At 37.1% G+C, this 16745-nt stretch overlaps 1 protein-coding gene across 8 annotated transcripts in view; it reads right to left on the minus strand.

Moving 5' to 3' along the window:
- The window catches only part of rab27b (RAB27B, member RAS oncogene family), a 46732-nt gene extending 35439 nt beyond the window's left edge, over nucleotides 1-11293 (minus strand). The window contains exons 1-3 of one of the 8 annotated variants that reach the window (XM_035392483.1): nucleotides 11144-11293; nucleotides 10900-10988; nucleotides 10545-10665 (exon numbers count right to left, since the gene is read on the minus strand). Coding sequence is in view for 2 of the 8 variants with exons in the window: in XM_035392475.1 (XP_035248366.1) it covers nucleotides 10900-10901 (2 nt within the window). In the remaining 6 variants the exon portion in view is untranslated. Of the gene's footprint in view, nucleotides 1-10544; nucleotides 10696-10899; nucleotides 10989-11080 lie in introns of all 8 variants that reach the window. The other 7 variants (XM_035392482.1, XM_035392479.1, XM_035392481.1 and 4 more) reach the window with 7 other exon arrangements.
- Between the last annotated feature and the right edge of the window lie 5452 nt (nucleotides 11294-16745).

The following is a 16745-nucleotide window of genomic DNA, read 5'->3' on the forward strand; positions in this document are numbered from 1 at the left end:
ACTGTGCAAAGGAAATATGTAATATTTCTCAGATTAACAATGTATAAGAAACTACTTCAGCAAACTATTTAATCTGGACTACAGTGCTCGGTGCCTACTTGTCTAAGATTTCAGCATAGTTCACTGCTGAACACAAAAAAATAAAAATAAATAAAAAATCAGTTGCCATCATAATATGATGTAAAGAAAATAAATGCGGTCTCCCATTTTGCCTTAAAATATGCAAATAAAAACTAAATCTAAATCTCTAATCTGGTTTAATTCATTGTAAACTTACAAAATAAAAATGCAAGAATTAAATATTTAGTTGGCACAGCCAGATGGCAACTGCTTTGGGCACTTTATTGTAAATGAATGTGATGGGAATCTCAGGTATATCAACGAAATTATGTCTGCTCCAAATGTGTTCTCCATAAAGTTACAATGAGAACACTATATAAAATACCTCTTGTGCTTGCCAGTCCAGTTCAATTTGCTCAAAAATGTAAATTATTCAAAATATGTAAAGGAATAATTAGGGAAAAAGTCCAAACATTCCAGCTGTCTTTCTCGCTTTATCGTTGCAAAGCCCCTCAGTCATTAGGCAATGGTTACGGCCTCGCTATAGTGTTGATCCAGCCGTGGGCCCACCAGAGCAACATTAGTTGCCTGGTTATTGTGCAAAACCCAGTGACTGTGCTGGGAACACCAGCCAGCAAATGTACACCCAGCTACAGTCCACTGAACTTTGAGTAATGAAAACAGTAAATGTTAAATAAATCATGTTACAGAGTAGAAAAGACCACAGTAAAAACTACTAACTGATTATACGATGACGCAGAATGGGATACGATAGTGAGGCAAGCATCAAATTCTGACAGTTGAAATGTGGGTGAATTCTCAGCCTTCCCATGAAAACTATGACTTAAGACTGTTTTAGAATGCATAACAAAATGAAAGTACAGAACCTCAGTAGGCTGTCATGAACTCTTGGAGTTCTTGGGGAAAGGAAGGCTATATAAATACTGTAAGACTGACGTCCTGGACACTATGCTAGGAGTGGATAACAGTTAAATGCTTTACTGCCAAACCTATTAGATCTGCATGACCATCTAACATATGAATGTGAAATACCAAAATTCAATTATTTCCTACCTCAAAATTCAGAGAATTGAGTGAGAGGTACATCTCTACTGAAAGACCTTTGCATTTCAGAGTATTTTCAAAGCCATCAATTTATTTTAAGCAAGCAATTAGTTCATCAGTCTGCACCTTTTGAAGGAAACCACTGTCCTCCACTGTAAAAAATAAAATAAAATAAATAAATACAGATAATGGTGAATTTAAAACATCTCATTTGGTTCACATTTCAGAATTACTTACAATCTTTGTTATTCACATTTTAAGATGCTGAGGCAGACTGCTGTATGAAATTTCTGGCTCTCTCTGTCCAATCTCCCTTTTTGAAATGGCGTTGACCATTTGCAGTATCCAAGGGTCTTGCTTAATGCTTGTCAATTAGCGTTAATGCATTCAAATTCACCTGAATGCCTTTTACTTCAATCGTTTTTAAAGGGGAAGCAAAAATGAAATATTTTAGTTCATCACCATCTTGACTTCGAACACCCCGTCAGAACACCATTGAGCTCTTTCCACTATGGAAGAGAATGTACTTTTCAAGTAATTAAATTTAATTAACAATTTGTGTTATTACAAAATACAATACAGCCACTCAATCCACACATTATCACAGGCAAGCTAATGCTTTCCATGAATTATTGATTGCCAGTCAGCCTGAAAAATGTTGTAGCCTATAGTGTGGCTTTGTACATTATCCATCAGCTCTGCCTGATTTAAAGGGGTAATAAGCACTAAATCACTTTTTTTAGTTCTTAAGCTGAGTATCCTGCCTCCATTTGGATACATAACAATAGTCCAATTCTAATATATATATATATATATATATATATATACAAAGACTTATTTAGCCCTGCATTTCATGCCAAGAAGAGCCATACATTGCCACACAAAGGTGGAAAGCTTTGTTTCACCTGGAGCCCAGCCCACATCAGTGACATAAAAGTAGGTAAAAATTTGCTTCTCCATAAGCCTCCATAAGTCCCATCCCCGCCCCTCTCCAAGACTGATGGGTAAGCTTTATGTATTCAAACCGATCTAATACGACTGCACAAATTACCGAGCTCATTTCAAACTGCCTGCAGTCGTGTTGTGACAGCCTGAACAGTTTTTTTTTTTTCTCTTTAGATTATCTTAGAAATCCTTTTAGTCTTTCCTCGTTCCATTCCAGTTCCATTTTCCATATCGTTCTTTAGCTCTATATTTGGCATATTAGTAGTTTGTAGTAGTAACGTTAGTATTTTATAGTTCGTTGTGACTGTCAGAGCACCAAAGTTACTCACAAAATTACATCGTTAAGACTGCTTAATTAAATGTTTAAAGTGAAACCATTCCATTATGGTCAGTTAGCTATGGTTAGTCTACTTTTCATGGTGTATTTGATGTGCTCCCTTATTGGGGGAGCAAACAAGATAGCATAAAGATGTCTAGGAATGATACAGTTGGATCATTTGTCTACTCTGTAACCGCATAAGGACAGCACTGGAGTCCTATTTGGTTTATTTTGACAAAATGCCTTTGCTGGTCTTTATGAAACAACAATTCAAAGTAATTGGCTTACATTATAATAAAATAACAATTATATCTAGCTTGATCTACAGTGGGTCCCTTTTCGTAACAGTGCAGACATGTACTGTGACCGACTGGTTCCATCGCCCTCCTTCCTCCCCCCTCCCCTCTGTGCCCTTGCACTAAACCCCAATTTGCATCCTTTAAAATTGTGTAGTGGGCAGAGAAGTGCCAAAAGCTGGTGTTGCTGTACACTTTTAGAGCTTGATCATTGAAGGTTATGGGATTTGTAGTTTTGGAGTCCTAAATAAAGAACATCTTGTATGTGTGACTTTGGGGTTTGCAGTCATATATAAAATGCACTTATATATGTCTGAAAAATATATATTGTTGGTCCCACTTGATGTCTTCGTAGACAAATATTATTACAAAGGCAACAGGTGGAACCAATCAGGGATGAAAGGGGAAAGGCCCAGCAGGTTATGAATCAATTCAGCAGCTGTGCACTATGCTATTTTGTGGAAGACGCTGAGATAACACTAGAGTAGTGCCGGTTAAGTTGGAGAAGAACATGCAACACGACCAGATGAATGCAACACTGGCTTCCCTCTTTGGCAGCCATACTTCCCCCTGCAAACTGAGACAGAGCCAGCTAAGGCAATGGGGGTTGTGGGTTGTTTCTCCCCTGCCAACTGGAGTGGAAAGAGTGCCATAGCCTCATTAGCACCAATTGTACAATCTCTCTGCTGCACATTGGATTCCTTCCTATTGAAGTGGGAGGCAGCACAGCATGGAACCCTATCTAAGCACACCTACACACAGAAATTGTTCACGCAGTGCCCTTCTGTGGATAGCATTTACAAGTTATGCATTTTAGGGTATAAGTGGCTCCCTGTAATTAAAAAAACAGTAAGAGACGTTATCTTCATGATTTGACAGGACTTACTGATGGATACCAATTAACCTGATTAAAACGACTTATAGGCTGACCAGGGGCCCGTCACCCAAAAATGGATACCTGTCTCTATCTAATTAAGGGACTAACTAATGAGATAAGGGAAATAAAAATGCCCCCTGCAGGTGTCACTGAGATAACCAGTGCCCCACATTCTGCTCTAGCAGTCCTGGTCAAAGTGAAGGACAATATTTTCTGGCTTTGCATGGTGGCTTTACAGTAAGAAGAACACCATCATCAGTGAGGATTTATACCTGTGACTGACAAGACTGCACAAGAGTTGAGGTGGCTTTGCTCCCTACTGACATGTAGAGCTTGCCCCAGGAGGTCCACTTTAAGAGGCCTTTCTCCCTCAGACAAGGAAGTTCATTGTCGTGCCGTTCATGCTGTGCTATGTTCCAGTGACATTTGTGCAGCAGATAAAGTAGGTTTGCTGTCCCCCGGATATAAAATGCCCTACACTCTGATGACCTGCTGATGTTCAGACACCAGGGAGTCATTTGAAAACTACAGTATATGTCTTGGAATACATTTTGTGTTTTCCCATGATCTTTCCTAAATCTGGCCCTTCAAAACCATGAGATGTTTTATGAAGCCAACCTTGTGGTCTTTCAAATATGTAACACTCCGTATGGCATTAGTTCAAGCAGTATTGCATTACAGAATTCTAATTCACTTTGTACCCAGGATGGAGGATTTTTGAGTGGATAAAACTTTGCTTGTCTAGCGAGGCATGAAATGGAATACAGGTAGAACGGGTGGAGATTTGAGTGCACCAATCACTCATTTTCTGGCAAACATCAATTTTTCAAGAATCGGCCGTTTCACATTCCATATAAATTTGCTAATGAACCAAATCATTTGCATAAGAAAGTTGCTGGGATATTAACGGGAGACATGCTTAGGGTACAGTTTACTCTGGGGGCCAATGCCATTTTTATTATTTCAATTCTAGCTCTCAGTGCAATTAAAATGGAGGGTAATCGCGCATCTTCTGGAGTTAATATGGAACTTTTCATCTGTTGCATAGTCAGCATGAGAAACAGGCAGTAAGATGTTTAAATGTTCTCACTGCTCAAATAAAATTGAACTCAGCTAGTTGATCCCACAATTTATTAATTAATGAGCATGTCAGCTATATGCATTAGTCACTTGTCGCCTTGCATTCCAAAATCAACTCCCGCTATATCCCTGTTACTTCGTACTGTTCTTTCAACTTTTTTCAAAACAAAAGGCTCCTGGCATTGCACTAGTTCTGGTCAGAAAATAAGAGGATAGTAGCTAGCATGCTAATATATCACATTTATACGCATTTATTATTTATCATGATTCTTCTCCGTTATAATTTAGGATGGAAAGATTACAAGACTAAAAAATGTTTTGTTTTGAAAATGTGTGAAGGTTTGTAATGTGGCAGTGAGATACACTGCTATCAGTCTAACCTGTTAGCATGCTAGGATATTCATGATTCCATGTTAACTCCTCTCAAAAGTAGATAACAGGAGTGCTGAGTGTGTGGATGGGGCATTGCAATCTGGTATCAAATCCAGACCACGCTGTGGTTGGCAGCCCTGCATGGTGTTGCGTAATTGCCTGAAACGTCACCCTGGGAGGGAGGGTTTTCGTTGGCAGAATGACCACGTCTATTCACACAATGGCAACCCCCTCCGATCTGCTGGGCTCCCACAGTCTATCTGCACTAGCTGCACATGGAGAGTCCCGCTCCAAATCAATGTCTGCAAGCTCAACTGCAGAGCAGCAGGAAGTAGCTGGTGGCATGCATTTAGATACGGGAAGACATATCAATAATTAGAATTTTTTATTCTTTTTTGCCATATATGAACCTGTATTATCATGCACATCCATTTTAATATTCATATTTATGTAAATTATCCAATATTAATAGTTACATGATTTAATAATAAAAAAAAAAGAAAAAAAAGAAAAGTACTGCCCACTACTGGTGGTTGATTTGGTATTGGTTTTTGAAGACCTTGCTTATGGCATCATTAACAAGGTTATTTACATAAATGTAGTTTTCATCAATGGTAATGGGAAAACTGGCTTATTACTGTATGCGAATACGTTATGTACCTGCTTGTCACTGCTAGTGCTGACTGTACCGCAAGGCTTGTACAGGCATCATGACTTGTTGTATAAGCCACTGCCTGAGCATGTAGAAATTTTATGAACATTTTGAAAAGTAAAAAATAAAGAAGTGACTAAACTAAGTCAGTATTCTTCACAGCCAAAACTAATCACATATACCCTTATTTGCTAAATACCAAGCTCGGTACAAGGTAGGGCCAATAACACAAGCTGTTTTTTCATTTTATGTTTATCAGTACAGCATCTTAAGTTTAATTAAACTCACAGTCTTCTAATCCAAATTTATAAACTGGCTTCAGGGTTTCTAGAGAGCATGAGGTCATCAAAAAGAAGAATACTTATTTTACCATCTGATGCAATAAAATATTGCCTTTTACTTTTACTGAGTAGAGAGAATACAGCTTAACAAAGCCAAAAATCCACCTGCTGCAAAAACGACTGTATAACTACCTTGAGTTTACTTTGCCATTGTCATTTAGGTGACAGCAACAGGTTCTTTATTTTCTCATGTAATCTGTGTATGATCCAGAGCCCATCTGCCCTTTTATGAAGCTCAGAGCAATACACTGCAGCTGTACACTTGTATATGGCACTAAACCTGCAGCCCCCTCAGAAAAATGGGATCCACTAATCAAATTTGTGTAATCTAATACAAGTGATCCCTGTAAAATCCATTGATTTGTTGATTTTCTGCCATCTCTACCCGACAGCAGTGCTCTGTATGTGTGCTACCATAAATATTTAAAGACCAGGTTAAAAATTTTAAAAACTCCATTCTTTTCCATTCTGTTCTAAAAAGGTCAATTTCATTTGCAATGTCAGATGAAGGATCTTATGAAACCATCTCTGGGAGGGTACGCCTCAATAAAAATTGATTTTCTAGATGAGGAAAGGGCTAGTGGAAGATTAAATTCAAATTTGGGTTTACATACTGGGTTTGAAAAGTGTACCTACGGCCATGACATGGAAATGATTCAGAGTTCACTCTAAAAGGGTTATGAATGTTTTACTCTCGGTAAAATAGCAGTGTAAAGTAAGGTCTACTCGCATTTCAGATTTTGAATTCTGAATCCATTGTAATAAAATGGAGCACCATCTTTTAGATTATACTAGACTGCAACATTACCTGTATTTTTAATTTAGCATGCATGAGTACCAAAATGCTTTCCATAGAAAATCTCCATCTCTCCTCGAGACATCTGCCTCCGTACTACCAAAAACATTTAGATAACCAGTTGCTATTTTAGCGAGGATTTGTTAGGGGGACACAGTGAAAAATCTGCAAGAGTACTTTTCCTGCTCCAGCATTAAATCCAGCAGGTGAAGCTCCCTGGGTACACTCACCGGCAGACTGTCGATAAACAAAGCCCTCTGGGGGGAACACTTCCTCAACAGCTGGGGCCTGCTTTGACCTTTTACCCCCCAGCATGACACAGCAGGCCCACCCTCGCTAATTAGCAGCAGAGTGCTGAGCAGGTGCTGCATTCCAGGTTCAGACCCGTCGAGCCACAGCAGAACCACAGAACCGCGGAGGTTTGTCCTCTCTAACTCACCCCTCTCTCTTTCTCTGTCTCTCTCTGTCTCTGCCTATGGCTCTCTAACATGCTGTAATACCCCTCCTAACCCAGTCAAATATGATTGAGCTTTCCCCAAACTGTGCCTTTAATCTAGTCACCAAGATCTCACTTCTTCAGACTAGGACTTTATGGTAGATAAAGAAGCAAGCACCTCCACAGCAATGACGAGCTATGCTGTAGAAATCTACATAGAATGGGCCCGGTGTCAGAGAGTGCTGGTAGACAAACCGCTCAGCAGTAAGTATACTAAAGAACAAAACTTAGTTATGCTGTGCAGATATGGTTGTGACATTGGAGACAAGGCTGTATATGAATACACTTCAGAGGAACTGCATTTCTTTAGAACGGCCATGTTTGCACATTGCAAAACCTCTAATGGCACTGTGTGGATTCACACATTTTATCCAATGTTAAGTGCTGCCTCAGGCTTGGTCACTTTCTCATTGTCAAATCACAGCAGCACGCACAAGAAATTAAAAAGAGGGCACTCACAATAAAAAATGATCCGCGAAGAACATTAAATGCTTATTAAACCTCAATCAGTTCTCAACTTCAGGAAAACAGCATTCCGTCCAAACGACTAGCCTAAATCAAATTCTAACAGTTAGCATCAAGCTAACTGAATACTGATGCACCCAAAAAAGAAAAGGGATTGATCTTCTACTGATTAATGAATTAATTTTGTTGCAATTCACTACTGATTTCCCTGCAGTGGGGGATGGTTAGAAATTGAATTATGAAAGTAATAAAAGATAACAGCACTTGGGACATATTGAAATGGTAATAAAAGCTGCTTCTGCTAATTACTACATGCTCCCAGTTCCTTCATTGTGCGATGATTTATGGGAACAACAGGCCGTTGTGCATGACGGCACACAGACAGACAGTGATTGCAGGAGCCCTGCATCGGCAGGACGAAGGCTAATTAAAAAAAAAAAAACTAGTTCTGAAACAAGGCAAGTGCTCAGGGGGCCATCATTCAGGGACAATTAACGGGATTAAAGATGCATGGTCAGTCATATTTTTATGTCTTTTTTTTTTGTTAACAAAAGTACTGAGAATTTGTCAAACTGTTACTACCTGTTCTTTAGCCTCATTTAATCAGTCAAGGTGTTACATGGTGGAAAAGTTCTGTGACCAGAAATTCATCACTCTTGCACCTTTATTTTTTAATATGAATTGCTTTAGTATATTAACTAATAGTATATGAACAGCATTGTACAGTATGATTTGTCCTGTCACGCTGAATAAGGAATTCTGCCCAGCATGTCATCCCCACTTTCAAAGCAAAAGTGTTCAACATTTTATAGTCAATGGTCAATTGTAAAAATCTATTCACAATATTCATCTGACAATCTGTGATGCAGCGGAATGACTGAAACAATGAAATGAAACAGTGCTGTGTGTTGGCAAGTTTCCGCATGGAGCAGATTATCATTATGGGGTATAAAAGGCAACTGGAGTGTGTAAATGTTCCAGAGTAGTAAACACACTCTTTTCTGTCTCAGTCGTGATCCCTTTGATTTTAAAATTTCTACAGTGCAGTCTGTTCCTCAGTATTGTAATATGTTCATACCTTCTCTGTAACCTCATATTTCACAAAAAAAGTTTCATTTTGTTTCATTATGTTTAAAGCATGATCACTATCAAAAGAAGATAAAATGCAAAATATGAACATTACAGATAAAAGTGGACCCTAAACATTACCCAGATAAAATACAACTGTACTGCTCTTTGTTGGAAAACAAAGAGCATTCTTCTTCATACAAACAGTGTACTGTTTTAGTATTCACAGAAATGAATGAGAAAGTAGGTGTGGGTTAATTAAATATGGGCAGCATCATTTTTTTTCTGTTTTAGTGTGCAGCATTCTACCATTTCAATGCAACCATTTCATATCGATTTGACCCATTGAGTAGTTAATGTTTCCTTATAATACTTTGAATACTTTGTAGCACAATGATGTATCCTCACAATGTCACAAAATGATCCTTCCAATAGAATTACTGTCAGTTTGACAAATTCTGGCTCTGCACTTGAGTTAGTTACAAAGGGGCTGCCTACATGCTCAATACATGACAAGTTGTGTTTATTAGCATCTGTGTTTTAAGGATATGATGTCATTTTAAGGGTAAAATCTTATGAAATAATTGCTCATCTGAAATTCAGGTACAGTCTGATGGCTATTCACTGTCAGTTAAATGAGAAATTAACAAATTTTCCCATGAGTAAAACATGCACTCTCTGGGAGTTTAATTTTTGTAATCTACTTATCTACTTAATAGTTTACATGTGTGAAGTATCCAGCCTACAAGATGAACAGGTCCATGGACCCCTGCACATGAGGACTTCCCCCAAGCTGAGGTTGTTTTCAGAAATAAGATTTTTAAACTCACTTCCAAACACACCTAATGTGGTTGGGGCAACATTTATTTCCTTTAACCCTTTGAAGGCATGAGACAATGGGTATCAACAAATATGGTAACTTACTAACAGAAGGATTTCCTTCACCTTTTTGAAAAACAGCCATTGTGAAATTTGGCTTTCTGTTCCACCAAAAGAAATGTAACTACAGAAGTGTAGTGAAGACTCAACACAAATCAGTGGTAGCATGTTTAAAGGAAACCTTTCAGGTCTGATTTTTGATTACCAAATTCCCAGCCTACATGTATGTATACAATTGGTGTGAGAGGGATCCCACCTACCATGCCATGGTTTTTCACCAATGAGATGAAAACGTCATTCTCAGTAATTACAATCACCAGTGAAGTAAAACGGACTTATCTTATTTATTTATATTAATTTAGTGTGCAGCCTTCGATCGGAGTTATCTGAAAACGAGGCAGTCCCAAAATGACTAACTTTACACCTGTCAACAGGTTGTTGGGCGTTGATTCAAAGGCACTGAATGGGTAGAAAATATTCAGCGTCTCGTGTAAGGTGGGGTGGATGGACTATGTGTTGTAATGTGATTTTGCTCTTTCCCATAATATCGAAAATTGTGACCCATCCAAACAAACATTGCTATGATATTATACACAGTAGCATAAATTTGCGTCATAAATTTCTATCGCTATTTATTCCACCACAAAACGATGCGCAACGTAGGCTATTCTCTCTCAATTCACCGGTTATATGCATACCGGGGAACGAAGCTAATAATCTCGAAACTCAAGCGGACTCGAATCTTTCCCTGCCTAATTAGTGCTATACGCCATTTCATGAAATAATCAAACCAATGTGTTATTTGTGCACTTGATAACACACTGAAAACATACCTTCAACAATTGCTTGTAAATCCGTTATGCTGTGATGCTGTGCAATACAGTAATGGTGCAGCTTGTGACTACGGTATTTCCGAACAAGTTGCCATCACGAAGGCTTGGTATGACTCAGAAGCTGTGATGGGGGTGCAGATGAGAACTGTAGCTTACGTTGATAGCGAAAAAAAAAAAGAAAAAAAAAACCAAGAAAATATAAAATGTCTCGTTCAACACAATTTCCATTGCTCGTAACTGCAACAGTAGCATCACATACTAAAATATTCAACTAAACGTGCAGTCACAGCAACAACAAGAAATAATAGTAATAATAATAATAATAATAATAATAATAATCAAATCCATCACTTACATAACAGTAAAATGAGGCACAATTCTTGCTTGCAGGTGTCTGCCTAGCCCATTTCCCCCCAGCGCTGAACCATTTTCATCTTCAAAAGCCTGGAGAAACCAAAGGCAAAGACGCAAATAATGGTGTATATGGTTTGGCGATAGATTTATTTAGTCTAGTCTGCAACAGAGGAATTCTTCACCTTAATGTATCCGGACTCCTTTAACGTCTCCGTTCGTATATTTTAGTTTGAAATTGCTCATACCTCACACAACCCGTTCGATTTGCATGCTGCCTCCTTCCTTGTGTAGCTCGCCAACACTTGAACGTATAACACTTGGTTGCTGTGATCGACCAGGGTCCTAGCGCCCTTTCCGAGCGTCTCCTGCCTCAATAGATGCGGTTCTCAGAACGCAACAGGTTGTGTTCGCCTTGATTCGTCAGCCAACGAGACCACGAGAAAATCGGTTTCCGATGAAGTCACTTGACTATATAATTAGAAAATATTTCTATGGCCTTTTATTGTGTTTCGAGTTTTATTGAGTTTGTTTGGATTTTCTGAAATAATTCATGTCCAGGTCTATGCAGACAGGAAATTGGTTAATAAGCAGCAGAATAGACAACCCAGATTGCATTTTGATAAGGTTTTTCCCATTGCCGGAGGTCTACTTGCATATATCATTATATTTGGTTTAATGGCATGCTATTCAAACATTTTTAATAACATTTGAATTTACCTGCTACTGTGGATATGTATAATGAACAGGTGTTCAGTTACCTGTGCAGCATGGCCTAGACTGAAATACATTCAATTTATGACATAGTTCTGCAGGAAAATGTCAAAGTCATTACTCCTGAGATAGTACAGTGTCACAGCATGTGCAGTCATTGTTTGCAGCATGAAAGTTAGCAGATTTTTTTCTTCATCTTGTGTGTTTCTATGGAAACATTTAAAATGGAATCTTCTTGTGTCTGCTTATTTGTCACTGTTGTTCATTTGCAACTTTCTTGCTGTTCCTTCAGGGAACATGGAGGAAACAGTGCCATTGCATCAGAAAGCCAAAAAAAAAAAAAAAAAAAAATCCCATATGTTTACATTAATAATTATCTTTATACATATTTTTAAAAATCTTCATTTCTTAAGTTCACATACTTTACCATGTGTGTGCGTGTGCATGTGTGTGTTTGTGTGTGAGAGAGAGAGAGAGCAAGAGAGCGAGATGGAGATAGGGACAAAGAGAGACAGAGAAATGTATGTATATATGTTTGAGATGTGAGTGTGTTATATGTGTGTATATCTTTAACATTTCTGAAGGTTTGTCAGAACAGAGAGATATTCAGGAACAGGCTAAGTTTCCATGACAACTATAACTGTTATCTGTTTTCTGGAAAACAGATAAGTTATGATAAAGGTTATGGACATCATTTGTTCCACAAACTTCTTTTCTTGTGTGCTTCGCAGTAATGGGGATTTTTGGTGCAGCATTTGTAAAATAAGGCTTCAGCTGTGCTTAATTATAGACCAGACAGTTTGTGATGGCTTATTAATATGCCTTCTCACACAGCAAGCAATGCCAGAATGTGCCAAGAGCAATAAAATACAAATTCAACTGGAAATATTTTATGGACAAATACATGCCCAGGTCTGGTTTAGAGAGCTACTGTCTGAACCATAGAGTATATAACCTCAAACCAGATCATTTTGAGGATTAATGTACGTAATACCTCACTGTCATCATCTCGCTATTATGTTGTTGTGAATTTGAAGCCAATTGTAAAACAGAAATGAAGATAAATAAACATTTCATCATGTGAATCCAACATTTCATTCATTACTTGGTGTGATGCGCTTAATTATTCAATATATCAAAACATTTGTTCTGTTAGCCAGAACAATGGTTAAATACATCTCCAATGAATAAGTGTTACCTTGCTTTTTGTATATGACTCATACAACCTTTTTGTATTTCCCCGTCTGCAGTAAAAAGAAGGAGATTGTGTGAGGAATGAATGCAAAATGTTGCCTGATAAAAAGCTCTGCTGCAGATTGTGTCTTATGCTTAGGGATCCGATGTGGCCTTAAATACTGTTAATTTTTTTTAAAGAAGGTCTACTCTTGCATTACAGGATACACTGGGGAGTTGCATTGGTGTTTTACCACAAAAAAAGAAAACACAAGTTGTTGCAGGTTGAAAAGACCAATAGTTGATTCTGATAATTCATTCACGACCTCAGGCTCTATAAGCTTTTCACAACAAATGTTTTTATTTTTGTGGGCTCTCAAATAAATTTAAATATGTAAATAATTGGTTTGGAGCTGTTTAATACATAATTTAATGCACATTTTTAAAATTAGGATTAATGTGCAATTAATAAAGCCTTTAATACATTTCCGCTATTTATAATTTTTAATAAATATGTGTTACTCATTAAAATTCTTATTTTGAAAATTGATGGAAACAATGACCCATTCTTAAAAATAGTTGTACTTCATCATTTTCCTTCTTGCTGCAAATAAGAATCCATAACAGCACAGAAGGAATCCTCATAAACTGAAGACATCTGATCAGAAATGTGTGCGTGTGTGCGTGTGTGTGTGTGGGTCTGTGGTTGTGTGTGTGTGTACCTGTGCATTATATTTCATATTGTAATGTAATATTTAGAGCTTTAAAACTTTTCTTAATGGAAATTACAGTTGTGAGTAACTGTTGCTTGCATATTTTTTCTCATCTTACAAGTGAACTGTTAGTATTTAACTCTGGTTGGTGCCCATTGGATGAGCTGAGGTTGTCACATGGGCATATACATAAAAAGTTCTTTTAAGCAGGTCTAGGTGTGCCAGATGTTAACCTTTGATCAAAGTAATGTGACTCGAGTCCAAAAGATGAAGTAGTGTTGTTTTAAGTAAAGTTTTCCATTTTTATGCGTGAACAAAATATTTTATTGTGCTAATACTGAAATAAGCTTGTGTTTATTTTAAGGTTGCATAATGCTCTGCGATTATGGTTTTATTTCTTGCTTCTCTCAATGTATGTCTTCTTGGTATCCTTGGATCAACTTGTGACTTGCTGTATTGCACTCATGTGGAGAAAAAAAGTCAACACTCCATTGATACTCAGGATAAGGTAATCCTATTATGAATTATTTTGAGTTCGTAGCTTCCTACTGCTGCTTTTTATCATCGATCTATGCACCCCACCCCTCAACACAATGAAATTATTTGCAGTTAAATGTGAATGTAGAAAACTGAGATATTAAGTTCTGAGTTACAGTTGTAACTGCCTAGTCGAAATACATCTGGAATGTTCTATGCATGCTTAGTAACTTACATTAGTCTGGTAGGTGTCCTCCTCTTTGTGTTATCTTTTTGATATTTGTCCCTAAAAAGTTAATAAATTAGTATTCTTCATAATTATTTAGCACATACATTTTCTTAGTCTCTGCATGAAAAATAGTTACCAAAGCAATCACATTTAAGTGCAAAACTTGATTTGGTGAGTGCAAAAATATCCATTGGTGCTAGAACATTCCCTCGCCTTTACATTTTAATGAACAAGATCATATAATGGTCAATTCAATTTTTGACATGATTATTATATATAACTTTAAATGAGAAGATAAATGTTGTAGATGTACACTTCATAAACGAATGACTCTTGAAGGGTTGACTGGAAATTAGACTGTGATTATTCATAAACATTATTTATTATAGGAATTATTTATTAGAAAATGATTCAAATGGATGTAATACAAGTTTGTATTTGCTTAATAGCCTGGCTCACTGTGAAGCCTTAATTATATTTAGGCACATACTAACTGCATATTGTAAAATGTACCTTGTTTACTCCTGTTATGTACTTTGTGAATTGTTTTTTGTCCTCAGGGTGATTATCAATTATTTATTTATTGTCCATTTAGTACAGGTAAAATATGCAATAGCCAGATCTATTGCAATTTTCTTCATTGATAAACAAAAGGTTTAACACCTAATGTATTTCTATGGTTATAAAGAAATTACATTACAGTTTAGTATTAATGGTAATGGTTAGTTTTTCTAATCACATCATTTTAAAATCCAAGCATTTCCATTGTCTGTTTTCTGCTTTTACAGATTCTACTAGATTGACCAAAGAGAAACTACCCTATTAAAATGATGACTTTCAGGGTAAATTAACACACCAATGATTTCATGAGCCTGAAATGTCATTATGATTAAATCTCATTATTATAAAGGTTTTAGTCTAAGAGAAAAGGACAGCCCCATTTCTTTGTGTGCCTTTAAAAAACACTGGAACATTAGAGGAATGATTCTGCCATTCTAAGCAATAACATTTGAGGTAAAATTATGGTCAGGCCATATTTGTTAAAACGATTGTGTCTGTATTGAGCTGGAACATTTCCAAAACCTAGCAGCAGTGCCATTAGATGACCAAGAAACATATTTTGTCTAGTTTAATTATCAGTAATTGTTTTTGCTATCCTCCATTTTCAATTGTATTTTAGCTTTTTTTCCCCTCTCTTTTTAAACACCCTCGGTGCTAAATGCAGAGAAAGCCCTTGTGCTGAAAGCTGAACATTCTCCAGCATTAGCGGTGAAACATTTATGAAGTCGCTGAAAAACATTACTCTCATCAGCGGCTTGGCCCTGGCCTTAGGGGGATGGATCAGGCCACGGCGAACAAATTGCACTGACAGAGCTAGAAAACCAATATCCTCATTTCCTCCTCGTACATGCACAGCTAGGAGAACAAAGAGAGGCTGGGTGATAAAAAAAAAATAAAGAAAAAACGCCACTGCTGCCGCACTACTGCTTTGTGTTTTCATGAAACATTCTAACACTCCAGATTGTTCTGTGCCTCCATTATGTGAATAATTGTCCTGTTCAGTATATTTTCTACTAGGATGCAGGGGGTCAGTTCACTTATGTTTGGAAATGCACTCCCCGTTATTATCTCATTGATCCATAAGAAATCTTACCTTGTTCCCTACAAATGGTTATTTTCAGGGACTGAAATGTCTCATTCCCTCTGTAGGGTGCCCCACACCCATTGTGTTTCAAATATGTTCTAATGTAATACATCCCATTACAATCTGCTTATAATGAAATAGAAAGTTTTACAGTGCACTTTGTCCATATAAAATGGAATATTTTTTATAACAAAAAGCATTATGCTTTTCCTTATTTAATTCCTGTCAGTGGAACATCAAGACAAGATATGGATGGAAAATCGATATGATTAGATTTTTCAAAGCCAGACCATAAATTACAAATGAAGAAAGAAGGCAGATGCATCACAAGACATTTTGTAATATCATGTGACCTTGATTTAGATCAGTAGTCTCCAGCCCAGGTCTGGAACACCACAGGCTCTGCTGATTTTCATTGTTACTCTACACTTACTCAATTAGAGCAGGTTAAAACAGTTTTAAACAGTTAGCTCACCACACCTGCCTACTTGGGTCTCAACTGGATGCTGATTTTAAGGTGAAAACAAAAACCAGTGGAGCTCATGGCTGTCCAGGACCAGGGTTGCAAACCCCTGATTTAAATGATGGCCTTGGTCTACAGTCAGTCCTTTTATATAAAATGAACTTGTTTTACAATATATGATATATGCACACACATATGTACTGTACAGGCCAAAAGTATTAGGTCACCTGTGTTTTTTGTTTTAAAAAAAATATTAGGTAGAGAAGGATTAGAAGAAGAAACTTTTTTCTGTTTTTACCTATAATAACACAAAAAGATTAGTTTTACTTAAAAATAATCATAGACATAGCTTTCCTCAAAATAGTCTCATTTGGCTGTAATTACAATTAAAATGTAAAAGCAAATTATTGGAAGGCTATCAAATAAATAGGGGGTG

The sequence above is a fragment of the Anguilla anguilla genome, chromosome 14, assembly GCF_013347855.1.
Source record: "Anguilla anguilla isolate fAngAng1 chromosome 14, fAngAng1.pri, whole genome shotgun sequence".
Lineage (NCBI taxonomy): Eukaryota > Metazoa > Chordata > Actinopteri > Anguilliformes > Anguillidae > Anguilla > Anguilla anguilla.